At 35.7% G+C, this 23,461-nt stretch overlaps 1 protein-coding gene and 1 long non-coding RNA gene across 2 annotated transcripts in view; one reads left to right on the top strand and one right to left on the bottom strand.

Annotated features, from left to right (window-relative positions):
• Window positions 1-8,182, top strand: part of sorcs3 (sortilin related VPS10 domain containing receptor 3) — a 239,359-nt gene extending 231,177 nt beyond the window's left edge. The window contains exons 26-27 of the mRNA XM_047803498.1: window positions 529-689; window positions 2,177-8,182. Of these exons, the coding sequence (XP_047659454.1) occupies window positions 529-689; window positions 2,177-2,235 (220 nt within the window). The 3' untranslated portion in view covers window positions 2,236-8,182. The remainder of the gene's footprint in view (window positions 1-528; window positions 690-2,176) is intronic.
• The window catches only part of LOC113648977, a 55,120-nt gene that overhangs the window by 7,649 nt on the left and 24,010 nt on the right, over window positions 1-23,461 (bottom strand). The gene's annotated exons all lie outside the window — the stretch shown is intronic.

The raw sequence follows: 23,461 nt of genomic DNA, 5'->3' as shown, positions 1-23,461 counted from the left end.
CGCTTCTTTTATATTGAATATCGTATTACGACTAAAATACTGTATTACTGAATAAAATACGACTGCCGCAGTCATATTTTCAAAGTAACATTTGAATTATTTACTTCAAAGTAATTCACAATTAGTTTTTGCATCGATCGTATTCATTGAAAGCTTTTCAAGTGTATTGCTTTTGTAGTTAGCATTAAAGCTTTAGCAAATGTGAAAGCGGATTTGGTGAGTTATGATTCAGTAATTATAACTTAGGCCAGGTAGGTCATGTGATTAGTTTTCACTTAAAATTAGAATATCGTCTGTTAACGTTTGCATTCATTTTATTTTTGTATCGACTTTTAATGGTCAATTTTTGTCAATGTGCTCATTCTGCTATAGAATACATTATTCAGGATACTGTTGGCTTTTTACCTCTGTTTAATGCCATCATAATTAAATATTTATGAACAAGCATATTGGGGCTTCTCAGAGAGCAGAAATGGCTTATATAAATATGTGTGTTACATTTTATAATACTCATTCTTAATTTTTCAGAAAAATTCCCTGGATTAATATATACGCTGAGGTGAACCAAGAGAAAGAGCAGGAGATGATCGGCACAGTGGGTCAGAACGACACAACCCCCAAAATTAAGCTCAGTGAGTTCTCCAGCCCTAAAGAGCTTATGGAGAAGGATTTGGAAGTCCGTGTTAAACGTGAGTGACACATTTTGATAACCTGAATCAATTCTTTACTATTAAGAAGCCTTAAAACATGTGTTTTACGTTTTTAACGCAATCAACAATGTAAATATCATCTCAGCTGGCAATTTTAAACCGGGAAAATGCTTCAAGATTAAAAGATCATGGATTATAAGTAATTAAGAGGAACATCTGAAGCTTAAGATGATGATTAGGGTGAACTCAGTACGCCCTGGTGGACTAATTTCCAATGTAGCTTAATTTCTGTTATCATGTAATTGTTTAATGACTGCAAATATGAATTTAATTACCTCTAATGAGCAATAAGTACAGGGGAATAGAGATGGTGCAATTGAACGGAAAGAAGATTAAAATACAAATTGCAATCTCACCTAAATATGAAGATCTGATCGATAACACAGCGAGTTCATATAGAAGGCTATACAAATCATAAACATATGCAGTCATTCACTCTTATGGGGAAAAAAACCTTCTTTAATGTGTTCACCCTTGTTGCAGGATTTTATTCGATAAAATGTCCTAGATTAACAATTGAGATGACACGTTGTCATTTTTCAAATAGCTTGTAAATTGGAAGAAAAATGGTTATCCTCCAAAGCCAGTCACCATCTAAATGCAGTGTCTTGCATAAGTATTCAGACCTTAAACTTTTCTGTATTTTGTAGTGTTACGACCTGGAACTGGACTCCAATAAATTGGGATTTCTTACTATTTCATTTATACAATACTGCTAACCTTTGGACTTTTATGCCATCTTTTTTTTCTTAAAAAAAATAAAATTCATGTATGTTAAAGTTCTTTGATAAATGTTCACAATTTCAGATATTTGTACTGTATAAGCAAACCTTAAATGATACTTTTCACAAACTTTGACTTCTTTTTAATGGCTCTTTGGACTTTATGATGATGCCGATTGTTTAGGCATATTTAACAAACTTAAATGTAAAACACTTAACATAATATGTCCTTTCTGTAACAGCTAAAATTTTACACATTGTAGTTAGACATTTCAGGGTTTCGCACCAATAGAAGTTAAATACTCCTGCAATCCCAAATGTTATGCTATTTATGTGTAAAGATTTTGCAAAGCAGATTTACAGTGTTTCTGTCCCTTACATCAATACTATGACTTGTATTGCGTAGATTTGTGATATATATTTTCCCGGATAACTGCATTTCCAAAATAGAAAAATGTTCAAGAGGGTGAATATTTAAGCAAGGGACAAAAGCTACACAATTCTTTTTTATTTATTTGTTTGTTTGTTTGTTTGTTTGTTTTTGAAATGCCTAAACCAGGAAGCATTATGTATTAGATGTGGGCTAATACTAATTGCAGTTTCTCCACAGTACTAAGTATGTAAAATCATATAGGTAGCCCTTAGATATTTGGCTAAGAGTCTAGATTTTGTCTTATAGTGTGTGTTTAACTTTAAACTTTCTTCTCGTCTAACATAATTGTCATTTTTTTCCCCTTTAACCAGGTGGAATGATCAACGTCTGTGAAAGCACAAGAGAGATTCCCAACTGTACAAGTGTCTAAATGACCCAAGACATGTTGGCAGTGCAGTGTAATCAAGTGTACAGAAGTGTTGCCATTTTGAAAGTTCTGTATGTTCTCCTTCATTTTGTAATTTCAGAAACAGTCATTGTTAATAGTTTTCTAAGGACCTCGTTTATACAGATTTGCATGGACGTCTTGTTTGATAAGATCTATGAGGAAAACCTAAATGCTTAATGAGACCTTTTTAATGACATTGCTTGTTTGAGAGAAAATAATGAGGCACAGTGGTAAGTTGAGAGCAAACTAGTCTTTTGTCCTTCTCGACGATAAGAATAAAATAAAAAACAAAACAAAAAAAGTACCTTTGCAATGTATTGATGGCAAAATACACATTCCATAGGAGTTTCATCGCGTCCGTGACATCTGTTGCAGAATCAGAATGTATGAATTATACTGTAGCTATTATTATTATTAGCTATTATACTGTAACAATCTTTTCTTTTTTTTCTTCATTTTTGTTACAGAATTTACTGTACATCCTTTTGAACGCCGGTCATTTTATAGGAGGCAAATCCAGTTTAAAAACGTTTAGTCGGCAGGGAAAAGAACCGTTGATGCTTGTAGCTAGTCATTAAAAGAAAACAGAAGCAGTGCAATACTTACTTCTTGAACAGAAAGGTTGTGGTGATTATTTCTTATAATATGAAAATATTATCGACTCAGAAATTTTATCTATTCTATTTATTCTACCCTATTACTTCTCACCGACTGATAGTGATTATAATTAATCTTTATAATTAGGTTTTAATTATAATTAGTTGAAGGCCGAATCAACAGTAAAACGCACATTGACAAATTTGTTGATTCATAGTTCTTATACAAGCTAGAATGCAAAGAACAAACAAAACACTCGATTATGTCACTAGAATCATAATGGTTAGGACTTCTGAAAGACTGGTTATTTAAAGGGAGAATGCTGGGTGACAATAGGTGTTGATTAGTAGTCTTGGGAGAACTAGAACGAGGTAGCTGATCATGTGACAGGTCATTTGGCTGAGTTTATATGAGGATTCTGGGAAAAGGCCTTATTTAATTGCAGCCTTAATCATTTCCATGCATTTGTATTGCAATATACTGCTGTAAATGTTATAAAATTTTGGTTTATTACCAAGTGATTCTAAAAGAATGAAACCAATGCTGTCAAATCTAACATGTTTACAGCAGTAATAGAGGTTTTTTGGGTTAAGTATCCAAGTTTATCGCAGCATCTGTGTTTAAAATGACTAATAGTTCATTTTAATTTTTTCATATTGTCAGGAATTTTTTTTGGCCTGCGAACGCCTTACAAAAACAATGCCTTATTGCCATATTAGGTGTTTTGCCATCAAAACATGTACACTTCAAAACTTCATTCCTACTCATTCGAGCAAAGGATATTGTATAAAGGCGTACGATAAAGTATTTCTATCAAAAATTATGAGTTTATTGTTCGTTTGTTTTATATCAGATATTGTGTCATGTCTCCCAGGGAACAGCTTTGAACTGTATCATAGTCTCGATAGAGCTCCAGATTTTCATTTCTCTGTATATACAGCGCATACGCTGTCACTTTCACATGCTTCTAGTGTAAATATAGTGGCAAAGACAAAACTGTGAACCAGATCACAGTAACAAAAAATGTGTTGAGTTTACTTTTTATGGAATCGTTGATCATTTTGCCAATGTCCTTGACATGTGCATGTTATTTACAAGGACATGATCTACAGTATGTGTTGTAGATAGTAAGCAAGCACTGTAAATAGTTCTTTTTTTAGTCATCAGTGTTGGGATTCAGTTTTGTTTTGGTATTTTTTTTTTTTCACATAATACATATTTGATCTTATATATCCTGCTATTGCCCTGTTGTTTACCTCTTTCACATAGAAATACATTCTGTTTAGCAGAAACTATTGGGGAAACATTTGGGGATATTTTAAAATGTAAAATAAGAGTAAGAGGAATATTACAATTATTACTTCGGCTACTGTTACCGTTCTTGTTCATGCGGTTTATTGCACCGTATCCAATTTTCTATGAGAAAGAGGTCATGTTTAAGTATCATTTACAGATGTATTGACACTGATATAAAATTTTACAAAGTTCTAAAAAAGAATCAAATGCTCCAATACTTCTTTAAGTAGCCATCATGTAATAAGTCAGTTGTTTGCCCTTTGAATCTACAGTACAGTAGCTCTCACATTCATCATTTACACCAGTCAGTCATAACATTGTATGAATACGTGAAGTGAACAACATTGATGATATCATTACAATGGTAATCCCGGGGTGGGATCTATGAGGCAAAACGTGAACAGACAGTTCTTGAAGCGGGAAAAATGGGCAAGTGTGCAATAGTGACTTTGACAAGGACAAGATTGGGATGGCTAGATGTCTGGGTCAGACATCTAGCCATCCCAATCTTGTCCTTGTCAAAGTGACTGTGTCATAGATGCCCAAGGTATACTGATGCGCAAGGGGAGCAAAGGCTGGCCCTGGTTTGAACCCACAGATGAGCTACTTTGGCACAAAATGCTTAAGTTAATGCTGGCTATAACAGAAAAGTGCCAGAACACACAGTGCATCATGGCATGCTTGAGTACATGGAGGCATCATGATGCACTAAGGGAAAAAGACAAGCTGGTAGAAGCAGTGTGATTCTCTCAGCAATGTTCTGCTGGGAACCCTTGGCTCCTACCAGTCATGTGAATGTAATTTTGACATGAACAACCTACATAAACATTGGTCCAGACCAAGTAAACTCCTTCATGGAAGTGCCATTCCCTAACGGCAGAGGATTTATTCATTCAGCAGGATAATGCTCACTACCACAGTACTAGCGAATGCTTTGAAAGCATGGCAGCAAAGAGCCCTCAGTCTGATTGAATACATCTGTTAGATGTTCTGGACAAATAAATACAATCCATGGAAGCCCCATCTCGCAACTTACAGTACTTAAAGGATCTGCTGCTAACATCCTGGTGCCAGCTACCACAGCACACTTTCAAAGGTCTTGTGGAGTCCATGCTTTGGTGAGTCAGAGCTGAAATGATGTCCACAAAATTAGGCAGATGGTAGAAGTGTTATGGCTGATCAGTGTGTATATCTTTTTAGTTTCTATATCTCTTTATGAAAAGATCAAGGCAGAAGATGCCCATCCATACAAATGTGGAAAACAGCGTTTTGGAACGTTCCTGAAGCATAAGAAGGGTTAGTTCCAGTTAATCACAAGCAGTCATATTACAGAGAACCCAGAAACTACAAATCCCTCTGTCCTGAAGACTATTCTATGTTGGAAAACTAGCACTACTTTTACCTAAATGTCACATAGTGCTAACACTGGAGACTCCTTCCAAAGATGCTAAATAATTGTAAATAATTCAGGAACAAATGCGTTCGGGTAAACCTTCGTTTTGCCTTGCAGCATGAGAGCATCTCCACTCTCTAACCGATTAGAACCGATGACTTCAGCAGCGATGTAGTATAATGTTAATGCTAAGACATTGAAAAAAAAAAAGATTACTCTAACCTGAAGTACACAACATGTTTGGCCTCACTGATTATTTTTATTCGACTGTCACTTACTCAAACAGACTCCTTATATAGACTCCATGCAAACTTTAAAAGAAACATCTACTCATTTATGTGTTTTCTTGTGCTTATTTATTCCAGTTTGACATTTTGCGTGTTCCATCTTACTTTTCTGCCGGCACGGTTGTAAGGAATCGTTACCATAGTTACCAATTACCAAGTTACCATAGTTTTCCTGTCACTTGCTACCATTCTTCTTTAACCTCTCACATCATTAAGACATTTCCACCCACAGAACTGCTGTTCACTCACTTTAGAAGATCAGGAGGTTTTTTTGTTGTTGTTTGTTTTATTTATTCCCCAAATTCTGATGATTTTTGAACAATAACTGAAGATTTTAACCTGTATCTTCATCTGCTATATGCTGCACTGCTGTCTGGATAATTGCATGAATAAGCAGTTGTGCAGATGTTGTTAATGAAACAGGTCAATGATGTGAAAACCTAAAAATAATGTAATGACAAACCAAACAAACACAACAACTCATTTTAGCCCTGAAACCATTTTCCTCCTTTGCGGATATATTTTGTGAGATGTCACCTGAAAGCCCAGGAGACATTACTTATTGATAAACCTTTATAAACCAACATTAAACAAAATGTGAGATGTGTTGATTCAGCGTGGCTGATGTTACTTACTAAGTAAGGCTCATTTACAGTATCCTCTTTTCTACTCTTTTTCTACACTGCACTTTATTTTTAACAGCGCAAGCATCATGTAAGCCTAACGAGATGGCCTAGGTTTTATTTAATTATCTCAAACTCTCCTAGCAAGCTATTTCCTGCCCCAAAAAAACCAAAACCCTCATTTCCTACATGGAAGTGCAGCGATCCATGCATGCTGAAGTCAGCATGTAATTAACGTTTAGCAGACAGCAGAGCAGGACTGACACTCATAACTCAATACACCTTTGCTTGTTAATGCTTGCCACTTTTCCCTTGGCGTTCTCGTCCATCACAATTCTAAGCCTTCGTTATTTAATACGTGTTGCACATTCATGTGCTTCCTTTGTACTCCATTTCATGCTTACTTATTTATATACATACATATAAATATACATTGTATGGAAAAAGGTTAAGGCTAGGTTTTAGGGGTGGGGTTTGCACAAATTTGAATGTATACATTATTGTTGCTTGTGGAAATGTGTACAGATCACACAGTCATTATCTGTTTGGACATAAGTAGGATCTCACATTTGCAAATTGAACCGAATTTGTCTATATGGAAATATCTTCGGTTCAAACTCGCGAGCGACAAGTTTCTCAGGTCACTTTTCTAATAGTCTCTACTGTTGTTGCTTGTGGCTAAGAAATAAAGCCTAAACTGTAGGTAAGGCTATAGGCTAACTAGTTAAGTACAAATTTAATAGTGTGTTAGTTGTTTTATGCTAGGCTTGGTTGTAACAGAGGTAGCAGATTAGAAAGCGAGGTCGATACATACAGTATGCCAATTGCTACATATAGTTCACCAGAAGCACCAACGATCTCTGTTACTTCCCTGCAAGCCTTATGTTACTTCATGACACACACTGATGCACATTCAATAAGATAATAATTTAACAGAACTAAAGTTATGAGTAGAACTGAATAAATGTTCACACACAGTGATTTAATAGCCTAGAATTGAGAAATTGTGTCTCCATGTTGTGGAAATATTACTAAATTGAAACTGAATGACTGAGTGATTGTCACTTCGCCACTCGCTAGTCTGAACCGAATTTTCCCTGCAAATTAAAGAATCCAAATATTACAAAATTCTACTAGCTTTTTTTTTTTGTCTTGCTATTTTTTCCTTATCCTTCATGACACTAAGGCTATAAATATGGACATGCAACAGGATTTAAGGTGCAAGGAATATCTCAAAAGCAAAATAGTTAAAAACAAAGGTTTAGAGCTAAAAAAGAAAAGACGTATGCCAGTAATGCTATTTTATTTTCAGGAGTCTGCTTCATCTTTGGATAAGCTGAAATAATATGAACCATGTTCTGGAAAGCCTGTTAGCATCTGTTCCAGGATTTTACTTCAGACTGTGCAGTGTGTACAGCCCAAATCAGTCATTCTTTGTTTGTTTTCTCAACATGTTCTTTTTGTTGTTGTTATCTGATATCTGATGTAATTGGTTTCACTTCATTGGGGATCATTTCATGGTCCAGAGCAACATTCAGCAAATAATTTAAAAAAAAAGGACTGGAAATATAAGAAAGCAGATGAGCTAATGAGCTCCTGGTCCTTGTTGTTTATTGTAAAATCATTTCAATGGGCAACTGCATGGCTCATGATGATCATCTTTAGTTCAGCATTTCTATAAGAAATAACTGTCATTTTGAAATTGTTTCAAATAAATGTATTTTTGTACATCAGCTAATGAGATTGTGAGTGCATATTGTGAATTTTGTGTGCATCACAAACAAGTGTAGTCACATTGAAAGCTCATTTTGATTGATGAGGATCATTTTCATACAACGCAACAGTGTAGCTTGCAATTAGTTCGGGTTAGAACTTGCTGTCTCAGTTTAGATTTTCACTGCAGGAAATATTATTTAGAACAAAACTTATATGCTGATAGAAACATCGAAATGTATTAAATAAAATCACTGTAGGAATGATAATACATTGGCAAAAAAAAGAAAGAAAGAAAAGAATAAATAAGCAAACTAACCAAACAGGTATTATATAAAATATATTAAATGCATTTTTTCAGTTTACAGAATGCTGTGTTGGTGAAGGATTTTATTTCTTTCAAGTCACAGCAATTTTTCAATTACTGTTTTAAAATGTAGTAATAAAATGATTTTTTTTATCAATTGAAAGTTTCATTTCAATGTTATACACTAATACCATTAAAAAAAGAATAAAATAAAATAAAAATAAGCAAAGAAATACCAATTGTTCTGTGAAATTAAAGTTTATACTCCAATAAATAGAGTTAAATATATATTAATATAATTTATATATGAATAATTGCATTATGTTAATAAAATAACCAATAACAGGATATGTGATTTTTTTTCTATTTATTTGTTTATTTTGTTTTTTTGTTTAGTCTACAGAAAATTAGCGATCCCATGTTCTAGGCCCCTCCCAAATCTACAGTACAAAACCATTCAACCTACAACAAAAAGGTAAATGAATAAACAAACAAAAGCAAACAAACAAATAGCTACCGAATGCTTTTTAATGTGTCCCCCTTCTAAACAATGTGCTGCATAGTGTGTTTGTTATTTAATAAATAAAGTATTTTAATTACATGTACATTTACATTTTTCCACTATGCGATGAGCTCCAGTGGTTTCTTTGATTCTGGATGCCGGGTGCTCAGGGATCATGGGGCTTTTAGACTTGTTTAAGGGTTAACTCTGTGCTGAAACATAATGATTGCAGACGTACTGTAACATGAGAAATTCTAACTGGTGAGTACACGTCTCACAGGTTCGCTGTTAGGGTCAAACCACTCTGAGACATCGGGTTTGATTTTTTGTTCAAATCATAAGCGGTGCCACTTTGCCTCCAGGCAGCTCTTCTCCGGGTGATGTGAATCACTTAGATTTGACACCTAGGCACTGTATTCAAAGTTCACTCAAATTCAACTTTGACCAAGTTTACACTGATTTATTTAAAGCTCAGAAAGTAATAGTAAATCCGCATATGTCATATAACATCTTCTCAATAAGAAAAACAAAGCCAGAGCACATTTTGTGATTGAGATTTAGATACATGCTGGATTTAGGAACATCACTGGCTTTATGTCTTTACAACAGTTACTTGAAGTAGGAGCGCTTCAACCTTTAACCAATATCACTTTGCATTATATCCTTCGGTTGTCTTAATGATGAACAAATAGCAAATATCTCATCAGCCTTATAATCATACACAGATAAGATCAATCAATGATAGAAATATCTGAATTGTCAAGTACTGACCATTTTCAGGACATTTTCAGAAATCTACAGCCATCTACTACAGACAAAGAAACTGAAGTGATAATCAAGCAAAAAAATTACATTTAATTTCTCATTTTAAGCTTATCGTTGAATAAGGCATGGTATCCAAAAATACATACAAACAATTATATTCTACACTATAATTTGTTATATACATTAATAGAATCAAAGTCTTTATTTTGTCACATATACATTACAGGACAGTTAAATTATTTAATTACATATCCCAATTTTGGTGATCAGAGCACAGTCAGATATGAGCATCCCCGGAGCAGAGAGGTTAAGGGCCTTGCTCAAGGGCCCAACAGTGACAGCTTGGCAATACTGGATTGGATCCTCCAATCAACAACCCAGAGCCTTAACCACTTGAGCAACCACTACCCTGGTATTAAATCCTTGATGGAACATTTTCATTGCTAACGTACAAATATGTGACATCAGGATTTGAAATCAGGAAGGATTTTAAGTCACAATTTCCATTTACCCTTACCCAGAGAAACTTACCTTATTTCATTTTTATACAACTGAGGGTTAAGGGCCATTCTCAGGGGCTAAACAGTGTCAGCTTTGATAGACCTGAGATCGAACTCATAACCTTCCGATTGGTAGCAAAACACCTTAACCACTAGGCTACCACATGCCTATTTATTATAAAAATGAACAAACCTACCAACACATAGAAAACACTAAGGCAGACTAAAACAAAAAATAATCAGAAAGTAGAAAACAAGAGACACAAGACAAGAACTCAGCAAACAGCAAGCATGAAACAGCAGGTATTACTGTATATATAGGGAGGGTAATTAGCAAGACAAAAGGAGAAGGATTGGGCGGGGCAACACAGGTGTAGACAAAACATAAACAGAAGCACGTGGGAACATAGACAGTCCATGATGAATAATGATTGTGTGTTACAGCACACTTAAAATGTTAAAGTATATAGCAACTCAGCTGTGTACATAATGAGCCTGAATAGTTTTTTTCCCGCTTTATTTTGATATACAGAATTTGACAGCAGATTGTTTGACGTTGCACCATTTTAAATGTCTTTCATTGTGTTGATATTAATTTCTATTCAGTTGCCTTGGTGGTATTAATTACTTAGGTTTATTTGTTTGTTTCTTTTTTTGGTTAAAGTTCAAATTTGCCCCATAATGATGTGAGAATGTAGTTTGAGGACGTCCTTAACATATTTGGTTTTCAACAAGAACAACAAAAGCCCACACAACATCAATACATTTTATGAAATCTAAGTGTACTTGTTACCTAGGAAGGCACAGCAAGACAGTTTTTTTGACAGACCTAGAATAAATCGCTCTTATCTGTCTAATCAAAAGGTAATTGGATGTATTCTTTGTGAAAATCCTGACTCGGTAGTCAAAAGCTGGTAAGTAAAACTCCTTCAAGCATGGTCTTAATTATCACAGTGGGACTGGTATGGCACAGAGGTGTACACACACATGCACACACACACACAGTCCTTCCATATCTGACGACAGGTAGATTTACTTTAATTTGACATCTTGCGCTCGTGAAATCAGCAGAAGTTGCTACTGTACATCAACAACTGTTGCAGTGTAAAAGGCGAAAGCAAGCTTGTCTCTCCATCTCTCTCTTATTGGGACCAGAAATCTGCTGCAGCGTTTGATAAAAGACTCTTGTCAGAAAAGATGGCAGGACTGTCATTTTAGAGCTCTGCCCATGGGATTGCTTTCACCCTCCTTCCAGTCCACTTTATTTCACTTCTCTGCTACTTCTATTGTTGTCCTTATAATGCTGCAGCTTCGACAGACTAGACTTGGGCACATGCTAGATATGCCGAATTTCAAACGAGGTTCATTTGTCTCCATTTGTTGTGGAAGCAGATGAGAAACTTCATTACAGAACAGGCAAATGCTTCGGGTTCAAACCAGAGACATCAGCATGAAATGTTTTTGTTAAAGAAGTCTTTGCAAGCTTTTGCGTTCATTGTTAATTACTAAGAAATTTAAATTTGGAGATAAATGAGAAATTGTAGGTTTAAGCAGTAAACAAACGTTTATTGTTTATTTATGAAATATAAAGATGTACTGGAATTAAAAAAGGTTAATTATGTGGCAGTGGGCATGTGTTTCAAGATCTTCATGTTCAAGATTTTTGATTATCCGATTATCTGAATAAATCCATTCTTATTAAAGATGAACTGTAATATGTACTGTATCCTGTAGTCTGATGGCAATTTGTATTTATTATATTCTCATGTTAATTCAGTCAAGAGCAAGGAGAAGGATTTAGTGTTACCATAACAACCAGGAGCTTGAGACTCCTGTCACAATATTCTGCTTTTAAGTGAGAAAGAAAATGTGATCTCAGTGACACTGGTTGTGGTCGTAGCGGTTGAAGCCAGTTTTATTCCAAGTTTCAGAAACTGCAGATCTGCGATTTTCACACACAACAGTCTCTGAGTTCTGCAAATAGCCAAAAAAACTAAAAAAAAAAATCACCAAATGTGAAATCTGTGAGTGGAAATTCACTTTGGACGATTTATCACACAAACATCACAATATATGTAGAAGGTGGTTATAACATGTACAGAACATGTACAGCATTTGGCAGACACCGTTATCCAGAGCGACTTACATCATTTCATTTTATACAACTGAGCAATTGAGGGTTAAGGGCCTTGCTCAGGGATCTAGCAGTGGCAGCTTGGTGGAAACTGGGGTTTGAACTCACAACCTTCCGATTGGTAGCCACACCTTAACTACTATGCTATCACATAGTGCATTATAAATGACTCACATTGCATGTTTTTCCATCAGCCTTCAACACACGGTCACGGTACTCTACATACAGAAACCCAACAGTGTCCTGAATAATCTTACATAGTCTTCTACTTAGACATTTTCAATCATTATTTACAAATGAATTATCATTTCATTTCCAATGTAGCAGTTGAATGACACCAGTTTACTGCAAGAAAGGGTTAAAGTGAAGTTTTTTCTTGTGATACGACACCAGAGGATTAGTTCATGTCCTGTTGTCTTTCTGGGGAGACCCATTTTTAATGAGACCGTCTCCTCCAGAGTCATTTTTTTTTTAGGTCTCCCTAATTCTTGGTCTCAAGCAAGCTTCAAATGGTATTTATGACCATCTCAGGCAAGCAGAAAGTAGAGTTCATGAAAACAAAGTAGTGTCTGTCCTAACTACTGTATAGTTTATGGCTTGGATAGGGAAAGTCATAATTTAGAGGTTATATTAGTGATGTAAAAAATGACAGGACTCTGCTTTTTGTTCATGTGGCCCATTCATCCCAACCCAAGCTTAGCAATCCTCCAAGTGATTTAATTATTATTATAATAAAATACAGCTGTTTTATGACAACCTTAACAATTGTTCCCAGGTCATACCTTCACCCCTAATGGTTTATCACATAGGAGTGACACGGATCGATTACACTACAGGAGCGGCAGTGTATCATCAGAACCCTCATAGACAAAAGAAGTCTCAGATGCTCATCAACCTAGAGAGCGTAACCTCTACCATGAAAAGCTTGAAGTCATGATTCAAACGATGTTCAAGGTTTGGGTTTGATTGTTTGGGGCTTAGACCAACTCCACTGAACCTAAGGTACCTCTACATGCTTTAGACTGTTGTAGGTTTAAATAAATATATTCATGCTTTTGACCTTGTAGCAGATGGACCTGATAAATATGCAGCAGACAGGTTTACATGGAAATAAAGCTCTCAGATAAGCTTTTTAAGGCTCTCAGGTATACACTTTTTGATCAGTTAGCACAACCAGCCTCAGGCTATATGTCAAGCTGCATATTTACCACTATTTATCATTTGGCTAATAATTGCAATATCAGCTCTTACTTGTGCAGTAATGAAGCTGCAAGGCTAACGCTCTCAAAGTATCATTTAGTACTGACAGTTTTTGTGTTTGCACTTAAATGTTTTAATCATTTAATTTCCCTTATTAGATTATCGGATGTCAAGTCATCCAAAATCCCTGGCCTTTAGGAGAGTCAAGAAGAATTAGAGGTGATGGTTGATCTAACACTAAAATCCACTTGACAAAGAAGATATCTCATGGGCAAGCTCTCATGCAGTAACGTTCTCCAAAAATCGGTCAAACAGAATTGCAAAGATGCTGGTTTAGATAAAAGACTGAGCTCAGATACTGAGAATCATTTAAAGAGATTGAAATCACATTTAATATAGTTATAGTGAATACCATTAGGATAATCTGTTTACCTATTTTCAAGAGATCGTATCTTGTCTGACAAGCAAGAGTCTTAAAAAGTGTTTGATTAACATTAATACCAGGTTGATGTGAAGGATTGTATTAATACGATGTCAGTTTGGGGGGAAATCTAGTATCGCACCGCAGTACTTTGATATTCATTATCGGGAAATTTCACCGTAGTGCACTAATGAGATTAAAGTTGGATTTGAGCTACCAAATCTAGACTGATCTTCAGTTATGCAATCTTAAAACGCATCTTTTTCCCCCTTATCCTATTCCCCATCCCGATCTAATGTCACGTCACTGTGGAATGGGAAGCGTACCAGGCCATGCATACTGATCTGCAGCTGTTTGCTGCCACACATTGCACCACTATTTCCCACGTGATGCGTTTCACAAGTGACCCAGAAATGTCAAAGATGTGCATCATTATAATCATATTCTCAACCTTTTCACTCTCAAGGATCACACGCCGAGGGAGATAAAATTAAAGAGTGATGAGTAAAGCGTCTAAATTAAAGTATAAACATACTTTAGTGCCATTGAAATGAGCTTGCCTTACCCAAGGCTATGCTAAGCACCATCATTTCATTGAGTGTTCATGACACTGTTTTCATGACAGCTCTTGAACTCTTTTGATAGATACCCAAATGATTCCAGCCAACATCTGTCCTTTCTCTTTCGATTCTGGCCTCTGCCGCAAGCATATGGAGCCTGTCGAAAGCTATTGTACTCCTCCGTGCTCAGACCTCCTATCATCCGCCGTTGTTGGATAGCTTTGCTTTTAATTTAATTGGCTTTGTAATCATTCAGCTTCATGACTCATGCTAATTGGAAACATAATAGCTAAATGGCCACAAGCAGTCACCCAAAATGGAAACAGATATAGATTGGTAATAATAATATTATTTTATAAAATTTTAGCTTTGAAAGGAGCGAGGATGATGTTGGAATTGAGGTATTGGGGTCTGAGCTACCAGCCAGAATTATATGCCTCCTATAGAGGATAGTTGTAGGATTACTGATGGGCATAGACAAGATCATAATCAGACCTTTTCAATGATCTGGTTAGATTAGATTTAATTACTATAGTGGTGTTGCAACCTACAGTCAGGCAAATTGCATTTACTGGAAATAAAGTACATACCCGTGTCTGCGTCTGGCCTGATCCCTACTAGATATAAAAGTGCCACACCTATACAACATTAATTTGTTGTCAAGCAAGCTACAGAAATGTCACAGCTAGCATAACAATGGGTTACATCAAGAATTCTAGGTAATAATGAAAAAAATAAATCCAATGTACAGCCTGAAGCATAGCGCACCCTGAAGCTACACTCTTGAGTATAGAAAAACATGATTATGTTTGCTTTGTATAGGATAAATAATACATTAAATAGTATGTCAGTTGACATGGTTTCACTGGTGGAGGATTGGGACAGTACAGTTTGCTATGTTTTTCCTCTCTCTAACTACATACAGTGCATTCAGATAGTCTTTAGTTGTATTCACCTTTTCCCTTCAATGCTGTTACAGCAAAACAGCTTTCTTATCGAGCTGCAAAAAATTCTATTAAGCTTGGCCCATTCAGATTTAGCATTTGATATATTTATTTATCTTTGTTTATATGACAATATGAGAGTGTGAAGAAAGTCTCAGGCTTGTTCAGGTCGAATGTGGAGTGTCACTGTACAGCTATTTCCAGGTCTCTCCAGAGATGTTCAAATGCAGGCTGGCTGGGTCAACCATAGACATTCACTGACTTGTACTGAAACCAGTCCAGACTTGCCTATGTACCCGATCAGTTGAGAAGGTTTGGGGAGCAAGATCTGGTTGACTTTCTCCTTAATCTTGATAAACTTTGCATCCCCTGCTTCTAAAAAAACTGGTTCTTAGATGTTGTTTGGGAAACTACAAGCTGTCATGTGCCATGTTACTCTGCGGTGGGTTCCATCTGGCTACTATGAGATAAAAGCTCGTCATTGTTTGAGAGTTGCAGAACTGGTTGTCCCTCTGCCAGGGTCTCCAATTCCTACATCCTAGTGTTCTGTTCTAAGTTACTTCCTTACAAACTAAATTCTTCCAGATCTGTTTATCTAGTATGGCCGGGTGACTCTTGGTGGTTCCAGAATAATTTAAAAGTAATTAAAACCAATATGTTTTGTTTTAGGATCTTCCTCTTATCTGTTTCCCTTCTATGGACCTGACTAAAGCACTAAGGTGGCATATTTGTAACTGATAAAGGTCTCTATTACGAGGTCACAAACTAAGGATCTCATGGTGAAAAATTATTATGATACCAAAGCTGTGGCCATGAATTGTGCTCAATATGCCGAAGTAAGATCATATGGCCTAAAGGTAAAGATTTGTTGGGAACAAGCAACAAAAAAGGTTTGTTCTCTTTGAGAATCCTGCTAAATGGGATGTGAGCTGATGGTATTCATGTTGTAATATCAGCGAATCAAGTATGTCTTTATGCATTTTACTAAAATTGAAATAAAGCGTAATATTATTCCATCAACTCCATTATTAGGTTCCAGTAGCCACAGTGGTCCAATTCAATTGATTTCTCTGTCTTACCTATTTAAAATATGTTGCCGTTTCATTGATTCCTAGAAACTTAATTTGTGGGCTTAATACATGAAATAATGACCACATTGTAATTTTAATACTAAAACAACAACAGCAACAAAACAACACGTCAGCTCAGGCGCCGTACTTTTACACTGTCAGCTGTAGGGTTTTATATAAACTAATGTTATAATGATATCTTTCTAAAACATGTCCAATGTACTTGATTACCTATAGGCAAACTTTAATGGAAGTCTTCATTCAAGCACAAGCATGGAAACAACCATCGATCCATTTAGAATAATGATGTAAAACAACAAAACGATTAAACATAACAAGGTTCATTAAATACATAAACAAATGAATGTCAGATTTGTGAAAGTTTTGTCTGTTTCACAGTTACGACTTCTCTATTATGTAGATGTTCAGTCTTCTATGCTGTATGGATCGTCAGAGTATTTACTGCCCTGTAATCTAATCTAAGTCATATACATTTAACATGTGATCATGGGACTAATATGGAGCAAAGTGGATCTGTTTGTGAATAAATAAATAAATAAATAAATAAATAAATAAATAAATAAAAGCAAATCAGTTGTATTTAAAAAATAAATAAATTGCAGTCCAAGTAAGAAAAATCACTTGCGCTACATGTGCCCTAAAAGTCCACACATGTGAAGAGTCTTTAAAAATGAATATAAAAATATTGAACACCAATTAAAAAAAAAACATAAAATAAAAATTACACATATTACACAAGTTTTGTAGGACTTTTTTTTTTTTTTTTTTTACAGATGCATACAGAATGAGAAGTTTGTGTATGTGTTTGGTAATCTTCTTTCTGTAAATACGGAGAAAATATGCTGCATACATAAGTTTTTAGGAAAGTATAAGAAAGTCTCAGTGATAACACACACTGTATATCTAGCACATAGGAATTGCAGTAGTCCTTTGAAAGTCCAAGTTCTTTCAAGTCAAACGCATGAAATTCAGAGTGTTTTTCTTTTGTCTTCTTCAATCGTGTGTCTGCGCTCAGTGTATCTTTGAATGTGTACTGTACTGAAGCAGAATGGACCCTAATCCCTTCCACCTGCATTAGTGAGATAAATGTAAGAAATCCAAACCTTTCACAAGCAAAACTGTTTGTACAAAACCTTTAAGGTTCAGTCTGAGATTTATCTCCTGCAAAGGTAGAAACTCAGAAAGGCACCTTGAAGCCTCGGCAGATGGTTCTGTTAAAGAGGCTTGATATCCACCCACACCTTTATGAGCTTCTGTCAAGCTGAAGTGCTTAAACCGCTGCTTGTGAAATAGAGCGAGACCCTGAGTTGCCTGCTGACTTCCAATTCATGCCTTGGTGCGTGAGGTTGTCCTTAAAATGTCCTACATCACATCTCAACCAATGTTCCCAATGAGTGTGTGTGTGGAAGTTCTCAAAAAAAAAAAAAAAAAAAAAATCCTGACTTTGTATAACACAACCTAGTAGCCCTGATTCTTACTTGTTACTAAACCACTCAATATTACACTCGATACTGTTAATGAGAACTATTTAATTTCATTTCTATATTGCATTTGGATTCTTGATGTGCCACTATTTAAAAAGGACACAGTGAATATCTCACCTTAAATGAAATAACCAGCCTAAAGATGCCACCTTAATGAAACATTAATGCATTAATTTATTGTACTGTAATGGAATATTTTTGCCAATGGCTACTGCCTACAAGATCATGAATATCTTCCCCTATCAAAAATGTGCTCAGCTGCTAGACAGTGTGCCATGTGCTCATTTTTTAATATCATTACATTTTGCATATATATTAGCATCTCCACACATTCATGGTCCTTTTTTTTTAACTGAACTTGAGTAATCTAGATAATTTGTTACCATTCTGTTAGCAAAGTCTGTGCTCAGCCATGTATCTGCATGTGCATATGTGCATACTGTATGAGGTGAAATGTCATCCTGAATTAGTTTCGGGTCTTGGTTAGCGGTGACAGACTGGTTAGGATTCGCTGTAGAACAAATTCAAATGTTGTAAAAGAAAGATGGACCTCAGGTTACTGGTGGGTGGATATGGAATCATTGCATAGCTACAACATTACTGTAACTAGCTCATTAAGAAAAGGGAAAATGTCAAAAGGTGAAACACACCCAAAAGATTTATTCATTTATTTATTTATTTTTCCATGCCATTTCCTGTTGAGAAAAAAGTCTCAGTATGAACGACAGATTGAGTGCATTTATTCAAACACTTTGTCTTATAGACACAAAATCTTTCTGTTATAGAAATACCAGCTTGGTATTAGACTACAGACAATTGTTTTGTGACTACAGAGGACTCTCACAACCTGTTGTTCATTCATATTTATTGGTTCACATTCAAAAGAATGTGTGGTGTTGTTTTTTTTTTAATTCACACTTTATATCAGGAGAATACCAGCAGAATTGCGTTGCCTATTTAAGGTAATAGTAGAAGCAGTAATTACTTTTATAGCTACACATGAACTGAATTTATTTTAAAAAATAATCTTGGTGCATAGATATAAAATTACAAATCAAATCTAATTAGGTGTTTAGACTCCCACATACAAAACACAGGAAATGATCAGGACTATAACCTTCTATAAGATGGAAAAAAAACAAACCAGATATAACACAGTATATCACTCATCGCACACACACTCAGATGTTTAGAGTGAAATTTTGAGCTAAGTTTAACCTAAAGCATTTCAATTTGTGAGCTTACCTAGTTAGTCACTTATTGTTTTATTTATATATAGTTTTTATTTGAACCTAGCGGACTGAGAGTACGGTTTCTTAACTGATTGGTATTTTCGATGCGCAGACATTTTGATAGCTGTTGCAAGACTGATAAGTTATCTTGCTTAAATGTTACGCTCATGAATCTGCTCAGAGATTTCACTCACAGCTGACGGACAGCAGGAAGTAATCTCCCGCTCCTCACTACAGTTTTAAAGACTTCGTAACCTTGAGCTAACATACAACATGTTTACAACAACTAGTACATAAATACAGTGACAGGACTGTAATATTATACCTACAAATTACTGTGTAGACTCAGAATTGAGTAATTGCTAATCATTTGCTTTAGACAGTCCCAGAATCACAAAGTGAACACATGTTCGGATGTTCAGTCATATCTTTATCTGAAATACAGTGATTTTTTACTTTTTATTTTGCTGGAAAATTACACTAAACAACTAGAAATATCATTTATAATAATACTCATAATGATGAAATATTAACACGCTACACTGCAATGTTTTTTCCTAGTCCGTAACGAATCATTCTTTGCGAGACTTAAGTATTAATTGAGGTAAAGTCAAGCAGGAGTGTAATATTTTACCTTCATGTCCAGAGTTGATATGCATTACTTTTTCATTACATTTTGACCATTGATCTGTAGCTCAGTAAATTGGAGTACCACTGGTGATAAGTACGGTTCATCTATTTTTCACAATTTCAAACTATACGGCAAAAGCATCCTGTTTTAAACATATTGTGTAAAATACATTACTTGCACTCCCTTAACATAAAAGGAAAAGCTAGAAATTAGTGAACATTGTGTATTGAACTTACATTGATAAATGTGTGTACTGTAAGCGTGTGGTTGAGGCTCCTGCTGAAGAGTTGGTGAAATTCCCTATTTTAGTGAATCAGAATAATAAATCTCACTGCAAGATTCTAAAATTGTTTGAGCAAGACTTCATAGAGTCTGGGAGACTTTCTGGTATATGGAGATTATGTTTGCTTCCTGTCTTTTATGTAGCATGCTAAGAATTCTGGGTGTTGTAAATGGGACAGCACTTGCCAAAGTGTGTGTGTGTGTGTGTGTGTGTGTGTGTGTGTGTGTGTGTGTGTGTGTGTGTGTGTGTGTGTGTGTGTGTGTGTGTGCGTGTATGTGAGTTATTGTGTTTCACCACTGAATACATTATGTTATATTACTCTGTATATGCTGCTTAGTTCTTCTCCAAGCTCATCAAATCTGAGGGAAGATCATATTTACATAAATAGCAAAGACTCGCTGTACCGCATTCGCTCAGATTATTGGGATATCTGCGAATACATATGAAATGTACAGCGCCATGATTAATTATAAGAAAACTTTTTTTTATTGCAGTAGTTAAGCCCACCTTGTAAACAGATGCCTTCTCGTGCTGCTTTGATTGCTATAGGAGATGTCAAGCTGAAGCGTAAATTATCTGTGCTGTAGGAGTAACAAAATCTAGTCTGCTGAAGAACATAATGAACTACATAAAAGACTACACTAACAGTCTATATAGCAGTATGTGATCGGCAAACAAAGTTGTTTGTTTGTTTGTTTTTAATCGCAGTAATTCAGCGGGGTCCGATCTTATCCACAAAGGGCCGGTGCAGGTTTTCATTCCAACCAAGAAGAAGCCACAACTGATTCCACCTGTTTAATCAGTTGTTCTTGGCTTTTAGTAGACTCTCGTGTGGCTTCTGCTTGGTTGGAATGAAAACCTGCACACACACCGGCCCTTTCTGGATAACACTGGACACTGCTGCAGCAATTGAAATCTGGTTAATAGACAAACTATTTATTGTTAGCTGTGAAACAATAAAGCTGTGTTTGGAATTGAAATAGAAATATTTGTATTTGATGAACAAATTATGGATCATCTGGTCACCATATTGTTTTGGCACAGGTTTAATGCAGGATGCCCTTTCTGAAGAAACTCTCCAATTGTATACAGGCATGGGACCAGCACTGAGAGTTAACGCTTCAGAGACTGGATTAGTTCCCTACCTGGAAGTCGAACCCGTGGCAATGAGATCGCGGTATATGTATAGGATCGTATACTGTACAGAATCCATGTATAGTGAATCATATGAAGCGTATACTGTATCATAAATGAATCTGGGTAATTATTTGCTTTGAAAGTCCCAGAATCACAAAGTGAAGATGCCTAAGCAGAAATACAGTGAATTTTTTCCTTCAGAAAACAACAGAAAATGACATTTAAAAGGACAAGCAAATTTATTTCCTTCTCCAGTCTGTAACAAATCAATTATTAAGGATGATTAATTAATGAGAAGTCATGCAGGTGGGGACATGTGGGAGATTTATTGGGTGTAAAAAGTCACTTGCGGATGCCACAGGAAAAACCGCCATATTCTTCATCTCTTTTTTCACCGCGGTTTAATTGTAATCTACGACGATTCGACACGTTTATAATAGACTGTTGGCACCGGAAATTAGATTAGGGTAAGATTTCTTTTATGCTACATAAAAAGCTAAATGGAGAATATGTCACAGAAGGGCAGAACATTTTAACATTGATATAGTAGTTCAGGAACATGTGTATTTATACTCTAGTAGAAATTCAAGTGTGTAGCTTGGAATTTCGAACCTCTAACCATAATCATTCTATGGTAAATCTATCAAACTGACCATACAGCTCACGGTTTTGAGAAAATATATCACAAGCTTTGTTAACACAAGATTTTCAGTCACTAAGGTCAACAAATACATCATTCCAAGAAGTTCACGCTTCTTAGAACATCTATGTCAGTTAAATCAAATGCTGCATTATACTGAGATCACGTGACACTTTCATAGAACTCGTGGTGATTTTTATGGCACCTGCTTGTACAGAACAGGAAACAAATGCTTATGCTTATAACTATTATTTTTGTAATTCTAATCAAATTTTATGCAGCACTTCAAATGATGACCTTGGGTAAAATCTTGGCTTTTAATCCTAAGTCTAGTTTAGAGCCACGTTTCTTAATACAAAACATGGAAAAGCTCACCGGGGTGAATTCTTATGCAAGGCACCTTATTATGTTAATTCGTGCAATTTATTACGCTACGGTCAGGTGTGTTCCACTGTGAGGTATAAATGCGCATCACTTCCTTCTGAGTTCATTAAGCTGTAATATATACCTTCAGTGACCTTTACAATCCTGACTGCTCTGTTATTCAGTCCTGCGGTTAATTAATTAGCCTTTGCCAGCCTGTGGCGTGTTAGCATGGCCCGGCATATTTCTTCAAATGGATCACAGGGGCTAACTGTCGGGGCTCATGCCTCATTTACCGAGGTTAGGTAAATCTCGACAGGGATGCCTTCCAGTACAAGTTTTATCTGGTTGGTTTAACCAAAATGTGCATAACGGCTGCTTAGATAATCTCTCTTTCCTTACAGTTGTTTTGCTTTCTCTTATGAGTAGTGTAAAAAGTTATTAATGCTAGAATCTTGCATCTAGATTATTTTGTGTGTGAAAGATCTTATTTTTGTTGAGTATTTATATTCGAATACACACACACACACACACACACACACACACACACACACACACACACACACACACACACACACACACACACACACACATTCAACTGTGCCGAACACACTCAACTGCACCAAACTGTACAATTTCAAATCACTCACTTACAGTAACTGCTGTCACCACATTCCAATACCTCATAGAACTGCTGCTATTACATAAGTGTATATACTTTATGTTTGCTTGAACCCTCTTTGTTAGAATCGTACATTTTTTGCACAATGTACTGTATAATATACACTCTATTTTGTGTATTTTTCTTGTAGTGTTTTGTATTGTCTGTTTGCACTAGGTTGCACACCATGCACTTTATGTGGCTAGGACAACTTTACTTTAGGTTCTTAGCTCTGTGTTGCTTTATGTACATTAGCACCATGATCCTGGAGACATGCTGTTTCATTCCACTATGTACTGCGTCAGCTATATATATATTTACAATGTCAATAAAAGCTTCTTGACTTGATTAATAACTTCTCACTCCATCAAAACGTAACCAGTTATTTAATACTCTACAGTATGTGGCAGGTTTTATTTTCTTTAATTAGCAAAGCTATGTATC

Source organism: Tachysurus fulvidraco, chromosome 18, assembly GCF_022655615.1.
Source record: "Tachysurus fulvidraco isolate hzauxx_2018 chromosome 18, HZAU_PFXX_2.0, whole genome shotgun sequence".
Taxonomy (NCBI): Eukaryota; Metazoa; Chordata; class Actinopteri; order Siluriformes; family Bagridae; genus Tachysurus; species Tachysurus fulvidraco.
Note: the sequence above shows the minus strand (reverse complement) of the source record. Positions and strands in the feature narration are given on the sequence as shown.